At 47.1% G+C, this 26,876-nt stretch overlaps 1 protein-coding gene across 1 annotated transcript in view; it reads right to left on the bottom strand.

The window, feature by feature from the left end:
* The window catches only part of LOC119437662 (uncharacterized), a 152,170-nt gene that overhangs the window by 113,361 nt on the left and 11,933 nt on the right, over positions 1-26,876 (bottom strand). Inside the window, exons 5-7 of the mRNA XM_037704657.2 lie at positions 19,017-19,096; positions 15,817-15,906; positions 3,762-3,852 (exon numbers count right to left, since the gene is read on the bottom strand). Coding sequence (XP_037560585.1) covers positions 3,762-3,852; positions 15,817-15,906; positions 19,017-19,096 — 261 coding nt within the window. The remainder of the gene's footprint in view (positions 1-3,761; positions 3,853-15,816; positions 15,907-19,016; positions 19,097-26,876) is intronic.

Genomic DNA, 26,876 nt, shown 5'->3' with positions numbered 1-26,876 from the left:
CAGACAAATATATTTCACCTCACACTGTTACCCGCAACTCAAAGGTATTCTGGTATAATATATACAGAGTGTTTCAGCGAACACTTTCAAAATTTATTTAAGGTTGCCTATGGCAGATAGCCCAATTCTTGTTAATGAGCTGGTCTACTCGAAGAGACGGACATTACTTGCACAAAAAATTGAAATGCATAATTGACTAAATAACAAAAATTCACTAATTAAGTTTTTAACTAATTACCTGATGGCCCATATTGCAATCTACAAATTGTAGCCGTGGAGTTTGCAAGGCGGATCCACTTATAATTAATTCTCAGGAAGACACCAGTTTCAAGATATTAATTCCCGAACTTTGCGGAGAAATGCATTGGCGTTCCAGTTACTTTCGTGCTTCAATGCATAAAGCGACGTTTTGTTAAGAACCTAACTGGAACGCCAATGCATTTCTCCGCAAAGTTCGGGAATTAATATCTTGAAACTGGTGTCTTCCTGAGAATTAATTATAAGTGGATCCGCCTTGCAAACTCCACGGCTACAATTTCTAGATTGCAATATGGGCCATCAGGTAATTAGTTAAAAACTTAATTAGTGAATTTCTGTTAATTATTGGATTATGCATTTCAATTTCTTGTGGAAGTAATGTCCGCCTCTTCGAGTAGACCAGCTCATGAACTAGAATTGTGCTATCTGCCACAGGCAACCTTTAAGAATTTTTGAAAGTGTTCGCTTATACACCCTGCATATTGGGCCACTTAAAACATTACAAATCCACTAATCAATCTTCTAAAAACATTTGCTGGGTGGCTCACCAGCATGCTGCTGACAACTATGTGAATGCTCGCAAAACAGCTAAAGCCACACCTTCCTATTACTTTCCCAACCATACTTACCCTTTTTGATACAGCTGATTTCATCTCACATGACCAATGCTATTCTCTTCTTAATGAGGTGTTTGTGCACAATTTTTGCCATACTGAAAACATATCACTGCCTCCCTCATATGACAACTATCTTCCAATGTTTCCATTAACTATTAATGCTCATGGCATGGAAAAAGGTATGAAATCTTTGAAGTAATCTTTGAAGTAATCGTCAGCACCAGGTATTGATTTATTTACAACCATTTTTGAAAGGCACACTGCATGTTATTTACTAATACCAGAGTCATTCCATGCTTTTCTGGTCACGAAACTGCCGCCTCAGTTTCATATAGAAACAGCGCCCACTGCTAGAGGCGCAACCGTGCATGAGAGGGCATGCGAACGCCGCTACCGCTGTGGTTGTGTGTGGGGCAGCCTCGGTATTCTAGCTTTCTCAACTTCCACAACTGTCGGTTTACTTTCACGTAACTATTTTTAACATTCCACATGCTTAAATAACTGCCTGATTGCGTCTTCTGCCATGATATGAGCGCCCGGGACGAAAAAAAAGCCGCTCATAACATGGAGCTTGCAGCGGTCTCGGACCAAAAAAAAAAAATTCTGGGATTTTGAGTCAGAACCGCGATACGATTATGAGGCACGCCGTAGTGGGGGGACTCAGGATTAATTTTGACCACCTGGGATCCTTTAAAATGCACCTAAATTTAAATAAACGGGTGTTTTGCATTTCGCCCCCGTCGAAATGCGTCCGCTGTGCACGGCTGGGCGGTCTCGGTCCATATTTCTTCGTCATCGCCGCTCGCCTCAACACTTCGGTAGCCTCCGCTGTTTAATATTTGCCTGAAATTAGACACCGCGCATTCGCACAAAGCGCCAGTGGTCCCACTTATCACCAGATGCAAACATATGGGCTGTTGCACCCCCGCTCACCCGTAAGCAAGCGCCAACTCTCCGTTGCACATAGCGCCAGATTGTTCACCGAGCACAGCTGTTCACTTTCTGTTAAACTGTGGGCAGTATCTTATCCGGAGATCAAATTGTTACTGCAAAAGGCTGCTTCTGTAGAATACTTAATGACAATGAAAAGGAAATTGAGCTGCTCCGTGCGCTTCAGATTTCTCTGCAAAACGATGCCATTTCTGAATGAGATTTAGGTAGGATAAATGCAAGACAAAATTCACTACTAAATGTCTTCGGTGCGGCTTTTAGCAAAGGATTAAGGCGAACGTGAAGTGTTAGGACCTGCACAGTTGAAACTAGCTGTATTGTAATTAGGCAATTGCCTTAGCAAGCAGTCTTTTAGAAGCGTCAGTAAGCCCAGCACTTATTCAAGCTGCTCGTGGTTTCGACGCAGAAACGATGAGACTAGGTATTTTGGTTCTTAATGCGCAACTATTTACAGGATGTTAAAATGTTGTAATCATCGGTCCTGATATTCTCATCATGGTCGAAAAATTTTTTTTTAAAAATGCTTTATAATTCGATTAAGAAAAGAAATAAGACGTGTTGGTGCAAAAACAACATACAAACATGATCATTTATTTATCATGTAAAATAAGTGGAGCGAAATACAAACAGCACAAAGAGGTGTCCGGTCATGAATGTTCCACCATTCACAATGCAAGAAGTTGTTAAAAGCACTGATATAATAAGCATTAGACATGATAATCTGAATAATAAGCATAAAGAAAAAAACATCAAACGTGAGAGATATGTATTAAGGGGCAGGAAACAAACACCAGCAAACGAATGGCAATAAATGCACAATGCATAAGATTGTTTCTATAAACAAGAAAGTGTAAAGCATAGGCATTTCATAACACATGGCAAAACAACTCTCAAACGAACACAAGTAGCCACATCACAAATACAGCAATTTTAAAAAAAATGTCTGGTTAGAGATACCACCATTCCACTTCAGCTGTTACTTAAACATGCACACACAACTTGCTCAACAAATCATAATGCAAATATAGGTTTGGGCTTCGTGAGGTACGCTGGAAGGCCTTCAAAGATCCTTGGAATGGCGTTAGTCTTCAGCGTCGGCTGCTTACGCTGCAGGGACATGGCGTCGCCATTGATGTTGAAATTGTACGCAGTGACGATGTCGGAGGCGTCGAAATGTTTCGCGCACACATGCGTATACTTCGATTCGAAGTTAAAACCGCCACCTTCCTGCCGCGGTATGGCCCGCTTCCCTTTCTCGCGCTGCTCCTTGTCAATAGGCAAACGGAACAACGACACCTTTTCGGTCGTGTTCTTGTAGCCGGAACGGCAACCCGGCACGCAACACGTGTTAGCATCGTTGTCCCACCCCGCAACTTCAACTAAACAGTCCAGCACTCGAAAAATAGCGCAGCACATGCACAGAACGCACCCGATCACTCAGCTCGCCTCGCACTGCGCAAGCGTTTCGGTATGCGAACCATGCCCTCCGATGCGCAGTGGCGCCGCATCGCGGCAGCTTTGGGCAGCGTATGAACCTCTCCCATAGCGTGACGGCGGAGTTTCGTGACCAGAAAAACATGGAAGGACTCTGCTAATACTAACCTTTTTTTTTTTTTTCAGTCCCTTCACGAACGTTTGCTACTATCTATCTGACTGGAAGATTAGGAAGGTGATTCCACTTTTTCAATCACATGATAAACATTCTGCTACCAATTACTTCGCCAACCAGAATTTTGTTTAGAACCTTCAAACACATTTTACCACAAACTTTTCGGAATATAACTCATTTTTTTCTCCATCGCAAAGAGTGCCCACTCGGGTCTTGATCTATGTCATCCTCTTTGCTCGCGTCACATTTTCTGTTCCGAACCTGCATCAACAAGCCCATTGGTATCATATTGGTCGTGACAGCTCGCAATAAAGGGGAGTGCCCACCCTGCTTTTTGAACTCCAGGCACCAGTGCAGGAAATGGTCATCATTAATGCTGCATCCATCTTTGGGCAGGGCGTCGTCCTTACGTCGTGCCTGCACCAAGAACCATAGGGTAACGCGCATCAGTCAAAAATCGCTAGCAATCATTTTTCTGTCGCGGTTTCCTTAGGCACCTTCCTGTAGGCTGGTTCTCTGCTCCGCCATAAATCACAGTCGGCATGTACAAAGTTCTCTTGGGCCTTCGCCAATACGAGTGCTGAAGTGGGGGGAAAATAAAAAGGAGAAACAGCCAGGCAAAGAAAAAAAAAAGTAAGAGACATGTCGCACAGGTGACACTGAAAAAGAGGCTGCAGTTAAGTGAACATTAAAAGGCAGCACTCAAACAAATGTCAGTAGCAGAAAGCATAAAGAATGAGACAACTCATGTATTGTGCATTTGAAATTGCTGAGCAGGTTTCAAAGCTGCACGGTCTCCTCTGCAATTTCCGAGAAGAGGCCTGCAGGCTTTTCATCCCTAAATTCAGGCACAAGTCCCCATGCACTAGCAGTTGATACCAGAAAGGCCCCATTTACGACCATGGTGATTAAGAGAATGCTTTGAACACATTTACTGTGAATGACAACAGAAATTAGCAGATCCCGCACACACACATGGGAATTGGTTAGTATAAGCAAAGCTTTCTTTGATGCTTGCTGAAATGTGTTCACTTCTCCAGTTCTAAGCAGCTCAACACTCCTCGCTCAGTGCACGCTCTGGTCCCATTCTGTTCACTTCTCTAAACTCAGCTGTTGCCGACTCTGATCCACACCGCTCTCTTCCTTTCTCTTAACATTACGCCTAACACTTTTCGTTTGATTGCTCGTTGCAGTCTCAAGATTTTTCCCAAGCATCTTTGTTAACTGCCAAGTTCCTGCCCTATCTGTTAGTACTGGCAGAACGCAATTATTGTACACTCTTCCTTTTAAGGGTACCAGTAAGCTGCCTATCATGAATTTGTAATGCCTGGCATATGCATTCTAACCCATTTTTATTTTTCTGTAGGTTTCCTTCTCATTGATCATGGTCCCCTGTAAGTAATTGGACCCTTGCACAGATTCTAGAGGCTGACTACCAATCATGAATTCTTGTTCTCTTGCCATGCTATTTAACATTACCTTTCTCTTCTATATACAGTCGACTTCCATTAATTCAAACCTGATAGGACCAATGAAACTGATTGAATTATCCGGCAGGTAAAATTAAACAACCACAGATAGAAGTAAGCACCAGTCCTGGGTACACGTCTCATCCTTGTTTCTTTTGTGCCTCTGTTTTTCTTCCCAATATGCGGAAAAAAATGCCAAAACCCACCGCTGATTCATTTCACAGTATTTGCACGATTCTAACAGGCCCTCAAATTAAACACACGCCCACTTTCTATGTGTCCCAAGTAGAAAAATAATGTAGAAATGACATTAAAGCTCCTAAACAAGGCAGAAATCTAATGCGCACCCAATTTTTTAGCAAGAAAAATGGGCAAGAGTCTAATATGTGTTACACCATGGTGGCCAGTTTTTTAAAGTCAGCTTTGCCGCATGTTTTACAGTCAGCTTCGCCGCAATACAGTCGTGTTAACAAAAGTGCTATACAGTATTATTCTTCAACCCTACTCTTACACTTCATCGGCCAAGGTCCTCAATCATTTCTTGCAATTCATCCCCCTCGTTGCTGTGCAGGACAATGTCATCTGCAAATTGTAGGTTGCTGAGACATACGCCCTTGATCCTCATTCCCAACCCTTCCCAGTCCAATAGCTTGCATACTTCTAAGCACGCATTGGGAGAGATTGTGTCTCCTTGTCTGACCCCTTTATCGCTAGGCATTTTTCCACTTTTATTGAGGATAATACAGATAGCTGTAAAGTCTGTATAGATATTTACGTGTGCTACTTATATTCCTAGACGATGCAATGCCTCCATAACTGCTTGTATTTCTACTGAATCAAATGCCTTTTCGTAATCTATGAAAGCCATACAGAGAGGTCCTATTGGAAACTACCTTGGTGAATATTTTGTACAGTACTGAAAGCAAGCTAGTGGTCCTATATATCAACTCTTTAACATCTCCCTTCTTATGTTTTAATATGATGTTGGAATTCTTTCAAGCACCTGCAATTGCAGAGGCAGCATGTCCCCAGTTTCTTCGCTAAACGGACAAGTGTGGGTGGAGACATCCTGTTTAACAACACCTAGCAAGCGTAAAGAAGCACGCAAACATTTGAAGACAAAAACGAAGCAAAGCTTTCAACTGCTATCCTCATAGTTATACTATTTATGGTAGTTTCATTATCACCTCTGTGAACATGCCGCATCAGTAGATTGCACCCCGCTAGCTAAAGGCCAGAAGCATGACAGCATGCACCACTGTCCTGGGCAAGTCGTGCACCTGATTTAACAAGACAGTTTTGGGTATTCACATGTTCGTTATACATTGTGCTCATAGACCATTGTGTGTGCTATGTACAGCTGCAACGGGAAAGATTAGCACAAGTGGCCGATGACCGGAGCAGGGAAATGGCATGACACGGCGCTCTAGTTCCCGTGCACAATGGTATCTAAAGTGCCACATCATTCATGTTTCAAAGAAGGTGTCCCGCCTGGCACTCTCGTTTTCGGCATGCTAGGGCACAACAGCGTCGCGTGCCGGAATTTATCTGATCGGCTGATCGGTCACTTGTGCTAATCCTTTCCCACTGCAGCTCTACCTTCAGTTCGGCATTTTCTGTTTTTATGTTCCAGAGATCCATTTTTTTTTTTTCAGTACATATCTGATTCACTAATAACATTGGTAGTGAAATGTTCTGTATGACTGCACGTCCCATCCTTTACTCTTTAGTTGCCTCTAATACACAGAATGATAAAGTTTTTGAAAAGCAGCCTAGTAGCAGTAGTAATATTAGTAGTAGTAGTAGTAGTAGTAGTAGTAGTAGTAGTAGTAGTAGTAGTAGTAGTAGTAGTAGTAGTAGAAGACATTCAGCCAAAAAGTCACAGGCCGAGCATATCGACCACCTGGGTGGCAAGTCTACGCCGTTGTTCTTCCCCTTCAGCGCCAAGCCAGTCGAGTCAGGTGGTGATGGAAAGGGAAGGGGGAGGATAGGAATCCGATTGCTGAGCAGCCAGGCAGTAGAAAAGGCAATGAGATAGGTCCGCATATGTAGAGGGGCAGTTAGGACAGCTGGGGTCAGATCGATAGCGATAGAGAAACAGACGGGAGGGGGTAACCAATGCATTCATTTGGATGTGCCACAGAAGGTGAGCCTCCGGCACAGTGAGTGATGGATGACGGGGAGGGCAGAGGCGCTTGTCGAGACGGAGCTGGATGTAGGCTTCCTTGATGGTGCGGCGCAGGGAGAGAGTCCCACAGACCTCCGAGGGCTTGGGCCAGGGGATCAGCGGTGCCCAGTTAGAAGTGTCACGGGCGAGCTGATGGGCCAGCTCATTGCCGTCAATCCCTGAACGCCCAGCGGAGGAAACCGGTGGAAGGCTGCAGTGCAGAGACTGCTCGTTCGACCTCCTGTTGGAGTGAATGGGGTAGGGTGCAGTTCTGAATGTGGTGGATGGCGGCTTGGGAACCGGAGTATATTGTATACTCTGGGAGAGAGGGAAGGGAGGGAAATGATTGTAGAGCATGGGCAACGGCAAGGACCTCGAGAGAGAGAGTGCATCAGGAGGGTGTAGGAACGGCTCGCTGGGGTGGGTTTCAGGTGCTGGGAGGTGGGGATGGTAGATAGCATAGCCGCAGGAACCTCGAGGACAGCCTACAGCAAGGGCACGCCAAATGGCTACATGACTACGCAGGAAGTAAACAAATGCATTCAATATTCAAGGAGAAATAGAATGAGACTTCCTTTGTAACATTACGCAAGCACAGAGCTTGAATGAATAACACAAAAAAAATGACAAACTAATAGTGAACTTGCCCAGTTCATCAACTGCAGCGGCCCCTGTGCAAGGACTTCAAGGTCACGTGCGTGGGCTCCCCCAACCCTTTCGCATATCCCCTGCACACTTTCAAAACAGGCACAAATAAGAAAAGATTTCTTGAGTGGCAGGGAGGGACGAAGAAGAAGTCGCCGAAGGGAGCGGCCGCATCTCACGTCGGCTCCGTTTTCCAAAGAATTTCACAGTGATTATCAGTCATTCACTCCATGAATTTAACACCAGTGTATGCAGGAAGTCACCAAGATTCTTCTGGCACCATATTCAAGGTGGGAAACGACTTCCTTCCGAATTAGAGAGGTTTTGACCCGCACCCGACCGGCTCCATGCTAACCCTTACCGGAGTAGTCCACACGCTGGACCTCACCAGCCACCCGAGGGGTCACAGTGATGCAAGTCCAAGTGAACGGGGAGGACATCTCCCCCGAAGAGTTTCTTGAGGGCCAACGGTTGGTGCACCATCAGATACAAGACCCAATCTAACCGCGAGACCGCGTAGAGCAACACCCAGAACGGAGCCCACTCCCACACCAGTGAGGGAGCGAACAGCAACCGACAGCGTTCGCGTCAACAGCGTAACGTCAAGCAGCAAGTCATCAGGAACAGCAAGATGCCACTACTCCCATGAAGTGATTTCAAGATCGTGATACGACAAAGAGGAGGCCTCGACGTTGCCCCCACCGGAACCCCACCAGAACCGTGCGCCTCGCATCGGCCATTTACCGGGCGGCCAACGTGCCAGCGCAAGAAGCAGGGGAGGACACGGTGTGTTCCAACCGCCAAAACATCATTGTCGTGAGTAGACCCCACGCTACTCATGCCGCTAAGTATAGACAATTAGAAGCCATCACCATCGGTGATTGCCGCCACGAGGTCAGTGCCTACGAGACGGCCCCCAACTACACGGTGAAGGGAATAATCAGGGGAATCCCGTTGGAGGAGGACGCCAAGTCCATTCACACCATGGAGGAAGGAAACAAAACAGGAGAGGCCCTGACGTCACTTTTTTGAAGCCGGAAGTGCAGCCATGTTGGTGTGCCACTTTTCTTTGCGCCTCCAATCAGGGGTTCTGCAGCTCGCCGGAGCAGATGGGCGCGAACTTTGAACTTGCATTGTTACGACCCGCCGGAAGTGTGTGCTCCTGACACGCGTCAAAACAAAGCCTACGAAACTTCTGTAGCAGTATTAGTGAGCAGACGCACTCCTGTGTCTTTCAGTGGCAAGTAAGAAGACGACGAAGACCCGCGCCGTGACTGCTTGAGTGTATCTGTTGCTGGCCGACACTCACACTCACAGACCCAAAACACAACTTTCAAGCTTACACACCACACTCCAAAGTCAGCTTTTATCGCGAACAAAAGGTGCTGCGGGAAAGACACCGGCGGAAAAATCTTATCTCACTTTTTAGAGACCGAGAGCAGCAGCGAAAGCTTCAGGAGCACGGTTGCCATGGCAACGTTGACATTTGGGGTACCCGTCCCAGTGGTCCTTTGCGAAAAACAGCACGTGACTTCCGCCACACCTTCACCAATACGTTCGTGCTGGCCAGGGACTCTCCTGGGGTTTCCTTCATGATTCACACCAACATCCTTCACGGACACAACCCCCACGCCCTGGCAGCCAAACGGCTCAGTAATACCAAGAAGGTCATAGTAGCCTTTGAAGGACCGCGAGTGCCCTCCTAAGTCAGGTAAGGTGGCGCCCTCCTTCGCTGCCCCCTGTATCGTAAGCAAATCGAAGAAGGTCATAGTAGCCTTTGAAGGACCGCGAGTGCCCTCCTACGTCAGGTACGGCGGCGCCCTCCTTCGCTGCACCCTGTATCGTAAGCAAATCGACATGTGTCACTGCTGCGGAAGACTCTGTCAGCGCATGGACGTGTGCCCCAATCCTCAGGACAAAGTGTGCCGTGGTTGTGACGCCATTAACCCATGCCCCGGCCACCAGTGCTCCCCCTGTTGCAAGCTGTGCGGGGGAACACACATGACGACGGATCGCAACTGCTGCGCAAGATACAAGACCCCCTACATCGTGACAAAGAGGCAATGGGAACGACACAGGACCGCCGAGGAGGCGGAGGAGGCCGCCAAAGCCACCAGCTCCGCCGACAAGTCCCGCTCGAGATCCAGGACCCGCAGCCGAGGTCGCTCCCAGTCCCGGAGCCGCACCCCGGACCCCCGGCAGCAACGCCGGATGCGCAGCCGCACCCCCAGAAGGACCGGAACGAGAGACACCGAGACCACCGAGAAGGTGAGCTGGGCAGATGCGGTCACAGGAAAACGAGCACCAACCGCGAAGGCTGGTGACAAAACACCCACTAAGACAGAGACAGAGATAGCTAAATTAACACAGGCGATACAAGCGCTGCAGAAGCAAATACAACACATGCAGACACAGATTCGTGCAAAATACGAACTCGTAGAACAACTACAGCATGCCGTGAAAAGCGGTACTGATACAGAGGCCCCCATGCAGGAAACACAAGAAGAACCCATAGAGGATGACGAGGTCGTATGCCCCGACACTAAACGCAGACCCACTCCCACAGAGACCCATGCAGGAAACAAGAGGAACCCATAGAGGACAACGAGGTCGAATTCCCCGATACTAAACGCAGACCCACTCCCACCCTTACAGAGGCAACACGACCCAAGTGCACGCACGCAGCGATACGCGACGCACGAATAGATGCACTCGAGGCTCGCTTAAGCAATCTCAAGGAAACCATCATCGCGTCCATCACTCGTACCATCTAGCAGAGCTTGGAGAGCACTCACCTCAGACTGTCCAGATTAGAAGCCGCAAACAGCACGATCGTACCATCGCATAGGGAAGCGGCGCAACACATGTAACAACATAAACATGGCCTGACACCCATCTAAACAAAAACACACAATATGGCAGTGGAACTGCAGAAGTTACCAAAACAAACGAGCGCACTTACAACAATACCTGAAAACGATCCCCGAACGCCCAGATGTCATCATATTGCAAGAAACGAACGGCCCCACCAAACTCATGGGGTACCAGTCTATAACAGGCAAGGCGGAGAAACCAAACGTCACCACGCTGGTCAAGCGAGCGGACACAGCTGTCGAACACAACACTAAAGTCAGAGACATTGAAAACGTCCTCGTAGAACTAATTCCACCACGCAAGACGCGCAACAGCATCTTCGTATTCAACGTCTACAGCAGTCCCAGATGCCGCCGGCACCGCTTCCATGTTCTCTTCAAACGGGCAATCGACATCGCCCAAGGGCCTTACTTTTACATGCAACACACGCAAAGTCACTTTGACAAATACCATGCAAGACTTGGGAAGCGATCACTACATCATTTCCATAGCAGCAGAAGACGGCTTGCAGGAACACAATGCCAGCTGCCAAATGAAGATCACCAACTGGAATCAACTACGCAAACATCGTGACAAGCAACAGGTGACAGACATCAAAGACATAGACCAATGGACCGACCAACTGCGGCGGGACATCGAGTGCGTGACGCAAACGATCCTGTCAAAAGCTGGGCTCGATACAATAGACTCCTGGTTACTGCACATGTAGGAAGCCAAAACCCACCTGCACTACCGATGGAAACAACAGAGACACAATAGGAGACTGTGTAAACGGATAGCGCAGCTCAACAAAGAAATAGAAAAGCACGCGCTTACCCTGCAACAACAATGGGAAGAGAAATGCACGGAGATGGACGGTCAACTCACCACGCGTGGCACGTGGCAGATGCTGCGGTACCTGATAGATCCCGCCAACACCAAGGCCACACACATGCAAGGCATATACAAAATCATACACACTAAAGGGGGAACAGAACAACAATTCCTACAGGATGCAGAACTCCTTTACATATCCAAAACGCCACCGCTAATACATCCGGACTACACGGGAGAAAGCAACGCAACACTGGTCGCGGAATTCTCCGTTGCCGAAATCCAGGCAGCCCTCGTCAAACAACACCAAATCGGCCCCTGGCCACGATTGAATATCCAATAGGGCACTACGCAATCTCGATTACGGATCAATTGAGAAACTCACAAAATACATTCACGACTGTTGGGCACACGGCAAGCTACCCCAGCAATGGAAAGAAGCAAAGATCATACTGATACTGAAACCCGGCAAGAAATTACAGCTGGAGAACCTGCGCCCCTCTCCCTCACGTCCTGCGTGGGCAAGTTGATGGAGCACATGTTTCTCAATAGACTCACGGATTACCTCGAGGACAACGAATTATTTCCACACACCATGATTGGATTCAGAAGACATCTCTCCACGCAAGACGCCCTTCTGGAACTAAAACACCAACTCATAGACAATCCGGGGCGCTCGGCGAGAGCTATCCTCGGGCTGGACCTGAAGACCTTCGATAGCGTTCGCCACGATGCCATATTACGACAAATAGATAAGCTAAATCTGGGACTGCAAACGTAAAACTACGTCAGAGACTTCCGCACGGGAAGAACAGCTCGCATGCGAGTGGGACAACTAGACTCAGATCAAATCAACATCGAGAGCTCGGGCACCCCGCAGGGCTCAGTCATCTCGCCGATGCTCTTCAACCTCGTCCTGCTGGGGTTACCCGACCGATTGCTGCAAATTGAAGGACTGCACCACACGCTATACGCGGATGATATTACGATCTGGACGACAACGGGCAGCGACGGAGCGATCGAGCAACATTTACAGCAGGCCATCCAGTGCGTGGAAAACTACCTGGTGGGCACGAGACTCGCCTGCTTGGCTGAAAAATCCGAACTGCTGCTATATAGACCGTTCAGAAAGGGGCGCCCACCTAAAGGCTACACCCCCCTGGAAAAGGAAGAGATCCAATTAACAGCATCCAAAGGCCTACCCATCCCGATGGTAGACAAGATCCGGGTACTAGGAATAATGATTGAACACACGAGCGGCAATGGCGAAGCACTTCGCAAGATAACGGCAAAGGCCACCAGCATGATGCAGCTCATCCGACGCATCCCCAATACGCGGGCATGCGCGATGGCAACGTCATATGACTCATACAAGCCTTTGTTATTTCTCAAATAACGTACACTGCAGCGTTTCACAACTGGACAGTTGCGGAAAGAAACAAGCTCAACGCCCTCATACGCAAGGCGTACAAATGTGCGTTGGGACTTGCACCCAGAGTGAGCACCACCAAGCTCCGAGAACTAGGCTTGCACAACACGCTCGAGGAACCGCCCGGGCAGGCACGTGCTCGAAAAGCTCGGCATCACATACCACACGCAGCACGGCATAAAAATTCCAAGAACCATATGCGAGCAACTATACGTGCCCCCATTGCCTCGCAACATGCACCCCCAACACCACACGGGGAGACGTAAAGCCAGGGCACCAACACTTGAACCAAAGTTACTCCAACGACAAGGAGGCAGTCTTCACCGATGCAGCCCATTATCGAGACAGGAAGAGTTTCGTGGTGGCAGTTACTAGCCACCGAGGGAACCACCTCACGAGCGTCACCATGAACACGGCATATGCCGAAGCGACAAAGGAAGCGGCCATAGCACTGGCCCTCACACAAACCAACTCTACATACATGATCTGCGATTCGCAAACGGCAATTCGCAATTTTGCAAATGGGCACATATCGCAAGAAGCGTACCACAAACTCAAGTGGCATCCTCTACACCAGGGAGAGGCCAACGTCGATAACCGAAGGCACTTGCTATGGATCCCGGCACACACTGGACTGAGCACCCCCCAACGAAGTGGCTCACCGCGTTGCTCGAGGCCTCACTCACCGAGCATCATAGCAGGAAGAGCCCCCGCGGGGTACTGCAAATGTCTGGGCGTGGGAGGATCGTTTGACCAGGTTCCACGACATCACGACACAGTACCAGTTACAGAGACGCGTATACCCATTCCCTCACGCTAGGTTAGACAGGGTGCAAGCAGTACACTACAGGCAATTACAAACTGATTCTTACATAAAACCCACTCATGCATGCCATCTATCCAGACATGTACATTACAAACAGATGCACATCCTGTGGCAAGGTTGCCCCACTTAATCACATGTTATGGGAATGTCAGGACAAACAATTCGGGCAGTGCCAACACCTCCGTCTCTTCCACCGCCAGCCTCCACTCGCGTTGGAAGAACGCACTACTCAGCTCGAACCTGACAGTACAACTCTGGGCCGTCCAGCGAGCCGAGGAAGCCGCTTCGAGACAAGGTCTCGGAACCGCGTCCACGGCGGGTGCCCAGACCCACTAAAAGGACGCCGGACTCAAATCTGATTGATTTGATAATAAAGTTTACGTTCTTCTTGAGTGGCAGGTGACCTCAACCTCACCCAGGCTACCTGCATTGGAGTACATTGCTTGCAGGTCAAGCTGATCACAGTCGTAGCTCATTGGTACTTTCCTCGACTCTTGGTGGTTAAAACCGAATTCAGAAAAAAAAAGTTCAGCATACTTTTTTTTTTCAGTTTAAACCGAAAACATTGAGCTCTAGTTGTACAATTATGCATGTGTAAATTCTAGTGGTCACATGCCTTTGTTCATAATAAAGCATTCATTATGTTAAAAGTGGGCTCAACTGCATTAACAATTTATTTATTTAAACAACACCACACAACACAGAGTCCATGAGAGACAGCATAGTGGAGGCCTCCAGATTAGTAATGACCACCAGGTAAAAATTAATGTATGGGCAATGAACAGGATTTACTACGTCCTCTGTGAAATCGACAAGAGTTTCCAATGGTTAAAAACTTTACGCACCTAAATTAGTATTCCAAGCCACTTACCTTTGGAGACTCACTGAAATCTCAAATACAATTTCATCCAATACACCTCTTGCTTGGCTGATTTGCTCGCTAATCTGAAAAAATGGCCATGACATGACCGGCCTTCTAGGCAGCATCAACATTATGCCTACAGTCGAGTGTGCCTGGCCACAGGTGGCCACAATTGGCCAAAAATATTTTATATTGCGATAGCAATTATATGGACACTTCCACCGGATTTCTGCCGTCGGCGTCGCCGTCGCCGTCGTCGTCGCCGTGAGGTTCCGTATAGATAAAATCTTCGCCGCGCGCCGTATGCCCGAGCGGAAGCGTGCGGGGACGCACGCTGTCACGGAGAGCGAACGCACTCAATCTTCCACGCGCAAGCAAGGAAGCGGGAAGCGAGTGCCGGAGGGAGCGGGGGGGGGGGGGGGGCGCATTTCTACTCTGCCAACAACCGCGCTCGTCGCTCGCTCGCACCGTCTCTTATCTCCACACGGCTCTGACCTGTGCATTCGCCGCTCAGTTCCCGTTGAAGCGATAGACCGCACGTACCTTCGCCGCCGCCGCTTGCTGCCAGCGTTTTGACAGTCGTTGTCTGCAGTCATTCAGTGTGATCTATTCATGTTTGTTTGTGCGCGCTCAAACCACAGTTAGTAATAGTCGGGCCACATTTTCCAACGCACGCTACACATGCAATGCTGCCCGGATCGGCAGTGCAGCGCTACAAGTGTGTCCCTTCGCACGCGCTGCCCACGGGCAGCGCTTCTCATCAACACCACCGTTTCACACGCGCCTTCTCGTGGTCATCGAGTCTCTCTTCATGTCGGTCTACTTACGCCGCAGCACACCTGCTTACTTAATCAGCTCATGTTTACTACAATTCATATTGCTACCAAAGCCGCTCACCTTACTTCGTATGACATTGCTGTGTTGCTATCGCATTCATTGCTTCGCCCTTAGGGCGAAACTGTGACATTTTTTTTTTTGCAGACAACTATGATATAAAGTGCTGTGAGGCAAAACTGAAGGGGTTTGACATGAAAAACGTGCATAACTTAATCATCAAACCCAGTCATGATGCACCCACTCCAGCAGTATCAATGAAGCCCAACAGCTGCACTACCAAATGACTCCTTGGTACATCACTTCCAAATTACTGCATTTTAAGAACAATCAAATTACCACAAAATCCTGTATGAAAAACTTGCCCACTGAATCATGGCTGTAGAGAGCGTGTACAAAGCCTCGCCGGCTTGCAATGCCAAATTGAGCCTCATGCCAATCTACAAACACAGGTCCACCTACCTCCGCAACTGTCTGCCCACGGAGCCTGGGGTTCTTGGTCGAGAGGGCCTGGTAGATGAACATGATGGCAGATGTAGCACTGTTGGACAGCTGCGGCAGAAAGACAGTGGCTTGAGAAAATGCGTCATGCAGGTCAACAGAATGATAAAGCAGCGTGCCGAGAAACAAAAAGCAGCCGACTACGCAATCAAAATGTAAAAAAACACACCCATTCTAGTTGCACACTTTAGAAAGCTATCGAGGGTTATGGCCCGTGACTACAGTGTGAGCAAAACGGTCAACCGCTCACTTCACTTGGGTGTAGTCGGGAGTGCAACCACGCAGCTAACCAATTGTCCACTTCATGCAGCAGCATTGCACATTCTACAGCTTTGCATGTGCTGTTATCCATGCACCGCACCAACACTCCCATGGCAGACGAACAGCCATAATGGCTGTTCGTCCAGCTCAATCTAGCATCAAATTTCTTGAAAGCGGATGACAAGAATATGAGTAAACACTTCTGTACAGTTCCACATACACCGGACTTCATATCCAGGATGAATATTTTGACTAATTGCTTCCGAGTTCATTTTGAAAAAATTCACCGACGATTACGATACTCCCTAATGTGAAATTTGAGTGCAGCTCAATACGTGTTTCCATTTTGCGATATACTGAGCCAAAGAATTTGAGAGAGATATGTGGCAGAGTCGGCAATTGTCGAAAATCTGATGTACGGGTCAAGCACTTCAGCTTTTATACATGACTCGTCAAAGGTTCCAGTGTAATCGCTGGTGCCGCTTGGCTTCCAAAAGTACTACACAATTTGCATCGCGGATACAATCAGATTACAAAGCAATTGCAGACCATGACAATCGAAACAAGCGCGAACGAGACCAAACCAGGCAAACCAAACAAGTGCGAGCGAGAGCCAACGCGAGCAGCCGATAGTACGAAACAAGCAGTCCGGCTGAGACCAGGGGCGCGATCTTGTACGCATTCCAAAATGGAACGGAGGTGTTCCGTTCCATCGAGCCGCACACGATTGGTCAATTTGAACGTCGCGGTTGAAATTGACCAATCGTGTACGGCTCGATGGAACGGAACGCCTCCATTCCATTATGGAACGCGTACAAGATCGCGCCCCAGATACGAGTATGCATCGAGCGGTCGGGCGGCTCCGCATAAAACCAGTTTCCCGCATGCATGTCACTGAAGGAGCCGTTCTCATTGGTCTCTGCCGTTTGCGGCTCGCGTCTTTCATCTGCCACTCTGCGTTCACTCTTTCCTCTTTGGCTGTAATGCTCGTTCGCTGGGTTACGCCATCGCCAATGCTCGCCTTAGGAACAGGCCATTAATAGCTGCACTCTAAAATAGTGAAGGAGCAATATAAGGTACAAGGGGTCTTAGGAGGCTAGTATTGTTATCATAGAACTCCATGCTAAGTCAGTGGCTATAAAAAACGCTAGTAGGACAGCTGGCACCATATGTTGCAAACAAACGAGGTGACTGACAGGTTCATCTATGGAGTTTAAAGTCTCAAGGCAATGCTGGAGCTATGAGAGAAACCGTAGTACAGGGTTCCAAAGCAATTTTGACCTCCTCTTTTTTTTTTTTTTTTTAGCATGCACCTGCATCTAAGTGCACAGGAGTGTTTTTGCATTTCACCCCCATCAAAATTAGGCCTTAACAACAGGTAAAGCGACGATGCACTGAGTTTGGTCTATCAGGTATGAGTACGGGCTTCATTCAATGTAGCTGTAGATTTTGCAATGTATTCTCACCAAAGTATCACTATGTTCAGAAATTGTTCTTTATAAGAAATAATTTAATTTAACCATGTTTTATGTAATTGGGTTTGACTGCATATTAACATTTCAGCCATATGAGTAGAGCTTGAAGCGGATACAGAGCCATACAACCTTAGCACCACAGTCACTTCAGTAGCTCACCCAATAGCACAGAGTCCACCCAAACTCATCATTGTCTCAAATTTGTTCAGAGCCACACTTCAACGTCTACAGTGACATGCAGTTGGCCACTTCAGCCATGTGTAATGGCCCCAAGAAACAAAATTGGAGCATATAGCTGACTTGCTTCGCTTGATTACACCTTCCACAAGCAGTTAAATGAGTGTCAATTTGGTAAAGAAAAAAAAGCTGCCTAGCTTGACATTTAAGGCAGCTGCTTTACTGCCAAACGGATCACAAGCAAGCATTTCACATTTTTCACCCCCCTGGCACTGAATTTTAACAACCAATTAAAGGTACACCGAAAAGTTATTTCAAGTAATCCCCCCCCCCCCATAACCTATGGAAATAAAGAGTCACTTATCCTGCAGTTCACTTTAGGCTATGGTGCTGGTGAATCTGTGCCATAACCGACGACCAATTATAAACTTCGGCAATGTGACGCCTTACGTGCATCACTTTAAATAGCCTGCGTTTTCCCCAATACTAGCCCCTCACACCTAAACATTGCTTATGCTTAAAGTTTGATGTCTCAGCCATGTCAACGGGCCTTTAACGTGATAGCAAAGTCTGGTTTGAAAGTGCTAGACTCCTTCCCACAGGTCTTCATTGTAGCATCACTCATCTGTGCATTCTGCCTGCTAGACAGCAAAGTGGCATGCATCATCACAGAATTTGATGCAGAGTGTTTGATTCTGTTTGTCTTTTGTGGTTGGTGTGAAGACCGGAACAGGACTTGAAATGGTGGCTATCCAGTGATGAAGGCAAAGTAGGTGTATAAGCTGCAAAATTAATGAGAATAAAGTTTTGAAAAAAAATACCTTATCAGTCTCAATTGCAGCAAGGCCAAAAGTTGGGCAAGTTGGTTAACATTCATTGTGAAAAGCAGCACAATTGGAACACAGACAGACAGACAGAAGAAGAGCGCTCATCCTCATGTTTCTTCTGTCCATCTGTGTTGCAAATTGCACTGCTTTTCACAACAGTCTCAACTGTAGTGTTTCTCTTTAGTGGCCCTCTAACGTGGCCACAACAATTTTTTTACATTTCATCCCTATTGAAATGCAGCCACCAGAAATCGAACCCGCGACCTCCCGCTCATCACCAGAACAGAATGTCATAGCCACTGTGCCACCGCTGTGAGTGTGCCTGCATTCTGTGTGACGCTTGCAGAGAAACGTCCTTTGATTGCAAGCCTGTTACACTTTGTGTTTCCTTGTATACAAGTTCTTCCACAAAATTACATACTGGTCCTTTCTTTTTGGTCTTAATGGTGTCCAGCTCTTGAATTGCCATCCACGGGACACACAGTACCATGTCTTCATTGCCTGCATCGACAGGTGAACAAAGAGGCACAGTCATAATACGATTAGAAATAATATCATCACTCACGAAAATTTTCATTGTGAAATGCACAATGCAAAAGCAAAAAAACCTTGAGTCGTAAAAGAAGCATGGCTATTAAACAGCATACTGTGAATAGGGCTCACTTGAAGACAGGGGCATGCATTAACTACCCCTCCGTGCGTGTGTGTTGTGCACATGTGGATGTGTTTGCTCAGAAGGTCCCCACGTAAGCGAAACGAGATTCATTCCATTTCGGGAGTACAGGGTCTTATAATGGGCAACAAATTTTACATTCTTAAAGACCACTTTTAAACAACCTTACTGTTTTCAGTACTGCACACCCTCAAATGGGTTTTCAATACATCTTTTCTACCTTTGTTCATTCTGTACATATTGGGGTTTGAAACTTCTGACGTGTCTTTACTTCCTTTAGGGTTAGAGGGGAGATGTCAGTCGAAAATGGCAGTTTTCTTTTAAAATATCAGTTTTTTTCAGATTCTGACGGATTGAAAGTACTCTCGTATGTTTGCGCCACCTTTTTTCAGGGAAAGTTTCAAAGTTTACAAGGGCAAGTCTTTGGGTTCCTTCAGAGTGCGATCTAATTCGGGTGTATCAATAAACTATATTAACTAGCCTTGAGCAAACACCATCCAAACCTCATGACATCGTGAGGAGCTAGTGCAGGAACCTCAAGCACATCTTTTACTGTTGCATCTGTTCAGGCTTACCTCTGCCCACAGCAAGACTGACGTCTCCAGTGCTATTCCAGACGTGTCACTCACCGATCCAGCCTAACTTAACATACCTCTCTACAGTGTACCTTAAAGAGTTCATCACAATGTTTTTATGTGCTTCGTGTGAGCACTGCCAACATCACAACCTTTGGGATGAGCCCAGTGAACGGGCCTTGGGAACAACCCAGAGCACTGCCTTGCGAAGATGCACAGGATGTGTCTTGCCACTGCTTGTGCTTTTGTCCCCTATTTGTGCACATAAACCCACTGATAAAGATTAACAGTCGCCAATTCACCCAAACCACTACCCTACGCAAGATATCTGGGAGGAGTGAGCTTGAGGGAGGATGCGTGGCTAAAACTGCGATTCCCGCCAGAAAAACACATTTTCTAATTTCGTTTATCTTGGATTCCCATGCATTCATAAAGGAGCTCATCAACAAGTTTGGTTGCAATCTGCACCGTAGAAAAGAAGAAAATTAATTATCTTCTCGTGACGTGCGCCCGCCGTCAAGAGCGCCCATGAATGGTGTATTCAAGACGCCGCCACAGAGCGGGCTAGAAAGCAAACAGCAAACACAGAGTGAATGCCCACACTAAAAAGTTTGTTTTTTACGCGTTTTAATCATGGGAGACCTTCCATGAACAGTACAGCCCAGCACCTCCTCTATTTTTTCAATGCCAGTGCAATCGCTCGCTCTGCAAAGGGAGCCATTGGTGCGCCTTAGTTCAGTGAGCTGCCGCAATGTGACGCTACCCAGAGGGTACGACTGCTTGTGTCATGCGTGCGTATAAGCACATGCCACTGCCGTTCCGGAGGAGATGCGGTAGACGCTTCATGCGTCGGTCAAGATTACTTTCTCCCAGGGGGAGGGGGAGAGTACCCAGAGGGTACTCTCCCCCTCGACCATAACGCAGGCGCGAACGCTAGCCGACGGGGGAGAGTAGGATAGGGCGATCAAAGAGGGTGGTGAACGGTTGGATCGGCCGCATCTGGCTGGCATTTAAAAAATAGAGGAGGCACTGGTACAGCAGACCACAAAGTAAAAACTAAAAAAAAAAGAAAGGCCCAATTCTGGCTGCAGTGCCATTGTCTACAAGCACAGACAAGGGTGCTGGACTGCTCTAAAGCTGAAAAAAAAGAACAAAGACGACGAAGCAATTGCCGCAGAGCAGGTTCGAATTGAAGAGGAGAGTCAAACCTATGGAGCAGGGCACTTTGATTAATAATTTTCGGTCTTAAAACAAAATAGTGTGTTCTGAAACCTTTGAGCTCATTTTTCTCAGTTTGCACATTTTGGCCAAACAAAACCTTTAGGAAAACTATCATTTCCAAACTGCATCGCCAAACCTGCTTTCAAAGTAGCTTCCGGGCTGAAATTTTGTCAGGAACAAGACGAGGTACTTTTCATATTTCTAAACTTCTATTAACACAAAATGTTATCACATATCTGATATATGACAACGAAAAAAAATTGAGCTTAGCCTCAAAGTGATGATGTTGTTACAGATTCGTCATTGGCGCTAATTGAAAAAAAATTGTTACTGAGTAACACTCATCCACACCACTTAAAAGGGACCGAGAACCAAGTTTCAAGCACTCCCCCCCTTTTTTTATTGTGCAATGGAAAGCAGACTATTTGAAGTATTTATAGCCACATCAGTTCCTTCGGGAAACATCTGGAAATTTTTAAAATGTCATTTTTCAATCTGCAAAATCTTTTACTTACTGTGTACAGATGCCAGCAACAGTGATAACTGATATAGATGGTGACAGCACGCAACAGAAACGTGCAGGTTAGCAAAAGAGCAGCTGTTTTATCAAACGCTGCAACTGCGGCCATAAAAACAGCTGGAAGAATGTTTTATTAATGTAGAAACACCAAGGACGTTTTTCTGTTTTGCAAAACTTCCTGCCAGTGAAAGAAAGTGGTCTAAGACATGGCAGCGATGATGTGTTTCCTGGTCCGCAGTCACTTTTGGTACAAAATCACAGCCTTCGAGATCTGTTTCCGCTACTCAGAGCCAACCACCGAGACACTCCGTCAATGAATGGCTCCGCTGCCTTGTGCGCAGTCAGCGCCACTTTTCAGTAAAACTTATCTTCACATTCCAAATACGCAGATAAATAGACATAAGTTGCAATATAAAGAAACAAGAATTTCTGTAAATTGATAGATATAGCATCGAAAATGGAAACAGCATCTGAGAATTTGATGCAGTTTTCAATCAAATCATTCAGAGAGCATCAGTTCCAAGTCATTTTTGCGCGAGCTTCCCTGCCAATTTAGAAATATAATTCCATTTCTAAGGAATAAAATGATGCTTGTTCCTATCATTGCGAGTCACAATCTTTCCATCAGCACAATAATCTCAAGACAGATTCCGGGCAGTTGTCGGTCCCTTTAAAGGGTTGTAAACACAGTGCAGTGGAGATACTAACATCCTTTTTTGTGTAACGCATTACTAGCCACAGTGAATGTCAATAAAGGTGTGACGATCGCTCATTTGACTAATCAAGCACACCAATCAAACTGCTTTAAGGCAGATGTTGCAATTGCAGAATTGGAAGTAGCCCAGTTAAACAGGCTAGTTGGTTGTGATATAATCTCGACCGGGTGAGGTGGGTCGTCACCGCAGGAATCAGAAGACGGCGATGAAGGCGGGCATTGTGATGATGAAAAATAGAAAAGATTGTATTCACTTCATTGGTACATGGTTTTGACTCTATCCGAGTCTCGAGCGGTTCTGATTAACACGGGGGCCAGGACGGCCTTAAATAACCCCTCGTGGTCTTGTGGTAGCCGATGTCTCCTTCGGGGAACTTGCGGAAGTGTCAGTCCTCTGTTAGGTGGTCAAGTTGACGACCTCCTCTCCCTCGGGTCCTCTTTCTTGGTAGCTCGCCTTTTTCGTCTGCTCAGGTCGTAGAGGTGTGACGCTTTCACGGGGATGAAGGGGATTATCTCGTCACGGGAAAGGCGCTCGGGCTTGTTTCCCACATTTGAGAGGTAGTTTCCAGGAAGATCACAACCGCCTCTTGGGGATGTAGATAAATGCCCCGAGACGGGAACGTGCGCGGGTTTGGTTTCCCACATTTGAGAGCTACAGTTTCCAGGAAGATCACAACCGCCTCTTGGGGATGTAGATAATTGCCCCGACACGGGTTCGTGCGCGGGTTTGGTTTCCCCCATTGACCTGTCGAATTCCTTGCCGATCATAACAGTTGCGAGATCATTGATTTATGTCTGTGGTGTCTGCGTCTCCTCTTTGTGTTCGTTTTCTGTTGGGCTGGTAACACGAATCAAGAACCTTGTTGAATTGTAGCCAGTCAAGTGTCCGAGCCATTCTCACTTGGGAGGAATCCTGAAGCTAGCACCAGTTTCTAGGTCTCTAAACTCCTGTCACAAAATGCATCGGTGGTCCGCTTAGGCTTTGTCCCACATTGTACGAGCGAGGACACTGTGGGTAAATATTAACTTATAATGCCAGTGCAGTTCTCCGCAAGATTGGGGAGGGATATCTCAAAACTGGTGTTAAGTCTAAGAATTCCTACTTTGTGGACATGCCTTGAGCACTGACCTGCTTCGATTCCGCAATTCCAACATGTGCCTTATAGTAATTAGAAAGGTCATGTAGCACACCTTAAGCAATTCAATAATCAGTCATTATCACACATTAACTTATACCCATTATCATTACAAATGCATTGTAAGATAATAATAAGACAGATGTCACTATTACACTGCCTTTTGACATTTTGGCTGTTCCTATTTGAACTATGTGGTATGTATCAGAGTTGAAGCTGAATATAACAAATTATCCAATAAATATGCATGTTAACCTAAAATGAATCTCGCAAATATCAGAGTGTAACCAGGGTTCTCCCCCCGTGATGGGTGGCGGGAGAACTGCTGCCCTCCACTCCGGTTGACAGACCGCCTCTTTGAAGGGGGGACTCCATAATTAGAATGGCCGATTTGGTCAAAGTGCCCGCTTCTTTTTTTTTTCCCCCGAAGGCATCTTTTTATTATGTGGAGAAATATTAGAAAGAAATCTGAAGTCGAAGCTTTGAAAGTCGTCTATTTCCAGTGTGCTGACGACAGAAATCAGGTAGAAAATCTGACTTCAGGAGGTGCAATGGAATCACGTGGCTTTCTAGTGACGCAGTGCTATCATCTTAGCACCGCCGTAAAGAGGAGAGATAAGAGCTTCAGTTCACCCCCCGTGCCGCATTTCATTGTACAAAACGAAAAGCAAAAGAAGCAACCAAAAAGTGGGAAAAACTGGCGTTTCAATTTGCTACTGCTGCCATCTGCGCACGGGAAACGCTGCTACTGGCTGACACAGAGTTTAATCACTTACACGTGTGTTCGCACATTCTGACAGCGGCGAGCTGAGAATTTCCTTATCCCAGCAATGTCCCCTGGCTGCTTCGCTAGAGCACATTTCTTTCGTTAATGCGTACAAATGCAAAATTGTTATATGTACAGTTAAACCTGCTTATAACGAACCTCCATATAAGGAATTCCTGGATATAACAAAGTTTTTCGATTCCCCGCCGTTACTCCATAGAAGCACACGTATTTGAGACCTCTACGTAACGAAGTGGCAGCTGGGAGACCCCCTCGATATAACGAATTTCCCCCTCCGACCACCTAGAGATTTCGCCCCAAATTTTGTCATTTTTGCGCGAGCAGCAACTGGAAGCACCTTCTCAGCCGCGATGGAATGCGAAGCGAGCGCACGTGTGCGAGGCAGCCCTGCATCCCTCGACCCAGCGATCTTGCCGCCGCGGGCGTGAACTTTCCCCCTCCCTTCATTCAAATCTGATCCTGCCGCTTGCTGCAGCTGGCCTAGCTCGCCAAGCCGGCACTCTCCTTTTCCAGTTGATGTTGCAAACGCACTGGCAGACGCTGTGACACATCAGACTCGATGAGCGTGGACACGCGCTGTCAAACGCTGGCGGCGTGTGGAAGCGCCACTGCAGAAGCGAGCGAAGTGACCTTCGTCCTGTTGTCTATCGCTTCAACGCAAACTGAGCGCCGAGAACACCCAGCACGCACAAAGCTACAAGCCACCGACGCACCTACACTGCCTAGACTCTGCCCCAACGCAGATCGCTTTCAAGATCGGCCCGCGCGACTCGCCGCGCAGTACGCAGTTGATGCCAGAGTACAGTACAATGCCGCCCGCTATCCCTCCCCCCTCGCTCCCTCGCCGGTGCCTCAAGTGCAACAGAAGAAGGCGTGCTTCCTCCCTGCTTTTCTCTCTTGCGCGCGCAAGATTTAGATGTCGCCGTCGGCTCCCCTCGCACGTTTTCACTCGCAAATACAGCATACGGTGCGCGGCAACTGCGTTATCGCCCTTGGACTTTATACGGAACATCTATGAGCCAAAACCAATTTTAGGGCCACAACGCATCATAGACACCATCTTTAGATAGCAAATACGGATCTCAAGGGCCATACTTTTGCTGGCAGAAACTCCAAATTCATCATAGTTGTCGCCCCTGGCACTTTGGGCGGCCAATGCCATCGTCAAGCCACCAAGCCAAGCGACATGAAAAGTCAAAATGGCCGCTCGGGCTGGCGCAGGGTGGCAGTTCGCAATGTATGATGTGGTAACGGTCCCACAGTTGCGACGCAACAACGGGGTTACCAATGCATTGGGTTCTATGGGAGCTGTGCCAGGACAGGCCGAAAACGATGTAACAGCCAGGAAAACGCAGCACCCGGGAACGTAACAGCGGGGTTCTACTGTAACACTATACGACGCCACGACGCCATCATGATGCTCGCTCTTCGTTTCCGATGCCTCGCGCTTGCACAAAACGACTCACGTCCACGCATCCAGTACTTGGTGTGACATTCCAAGGATAAGTGCTTCGACGAAAATGGTAAACAGGTGCACGTTACAATCGAGGGCGCGTTAGAATCAAGTAAATACGGTAAGCATTTCTTTTTCGAATTTTCGTGCCGAACCTGCATATAACGAAATCCTCTTTATAGCGAAGTTTTTCGGGAATTTGTCAATTTCGTTATATCCAGGTTTAACTGTACTATTCAAAATAATGTTTGTATCAAAAAAATGAAAAAGGAAGGGAAAAAAAGCCGATTTGCATGTACAGCAGCATGTACAGCAATTAGAAACAAAGCAGAAACTGCTATTTGCCGTCTTTGACTAAGTGCAGACATGAACACACATATACAAGCTTTTGCATTCTGACCCCACTAAAACCCACTCGCTGCAGATGGGAGCAAAACTTGCAACCTCGTGCTCTGCAGCAAAACACTACAGCCGCCAAGCGAAACCCCAAGTGGGCTTCTTAATTCGAGCCAGTTCTAGCGCTCACTGCTCGCAGGAATATGTTGCGCAAAAAAAAGCAGCATGCCCATAGCTCCATCAGGCAGGAATGATGCAATATTAGTTATTAGCATTCTAGTACAGAAAAAGAAACATGGCAAGAAAGAAAGGGGGGGGGGGCCTGTACGTAGTCCTCAAGCCTAAAAATGCCTGACTGAAAACACTGCATGAGATTGGTACATATTATTTAGCGCGCTACGGACAAGAAAACTAGAAAGAAACAAATTATACACACATGATGCCGTGTGCATATAGTATCTGTGCCTTTCTGGTGTCGTTGCCCGTAATGCGCTACATAATCTGTACCGATGTCCCACCAGCATGCCCAAAAAGCTACCCGTGCGAGTATCCACATTAGATATGAGCAATACTTCAGGTCTGTATGGCATTGTTAAATTCATCCCTGTCTATGCATGTCATCAAAATGCAGAACGAAGGCTCACCAGTTACCGGTGCCCTAGATCAGCCAACTAAATCCTTGAAAACCACCGCAAAGCCCTAACACGTCTTCCCGTCAAGGATCATTTAAGGACAACAGCTTGATCACCTTTATTTCCGGCCATAGTGGACACATTTGTACCAGAAACACAATGAAATGCTATTTGAGGTAAAACTTAAGTAATCAATTATTTAGTAAATGATTTTCTAAACTATGCTCAACTGA

Source organism: Dermacentor silvarum, chromosome 1, assembly GCF_013339745.2.
Source record: "Dermacentor silvarum isolate Dsil-2018 chromosome 1, BIME_Dsil_1.4, whole genome shotgun sequence".
NCBI lineage: Eukaryota > Metazoa > Arthropoda > Arachnida > Ixodida > Ixodidae > Dermacentor > Dermacentor silvarum.
This window is presented reverse-complemented; position numbering and strand designations above follow the sequence as displayed.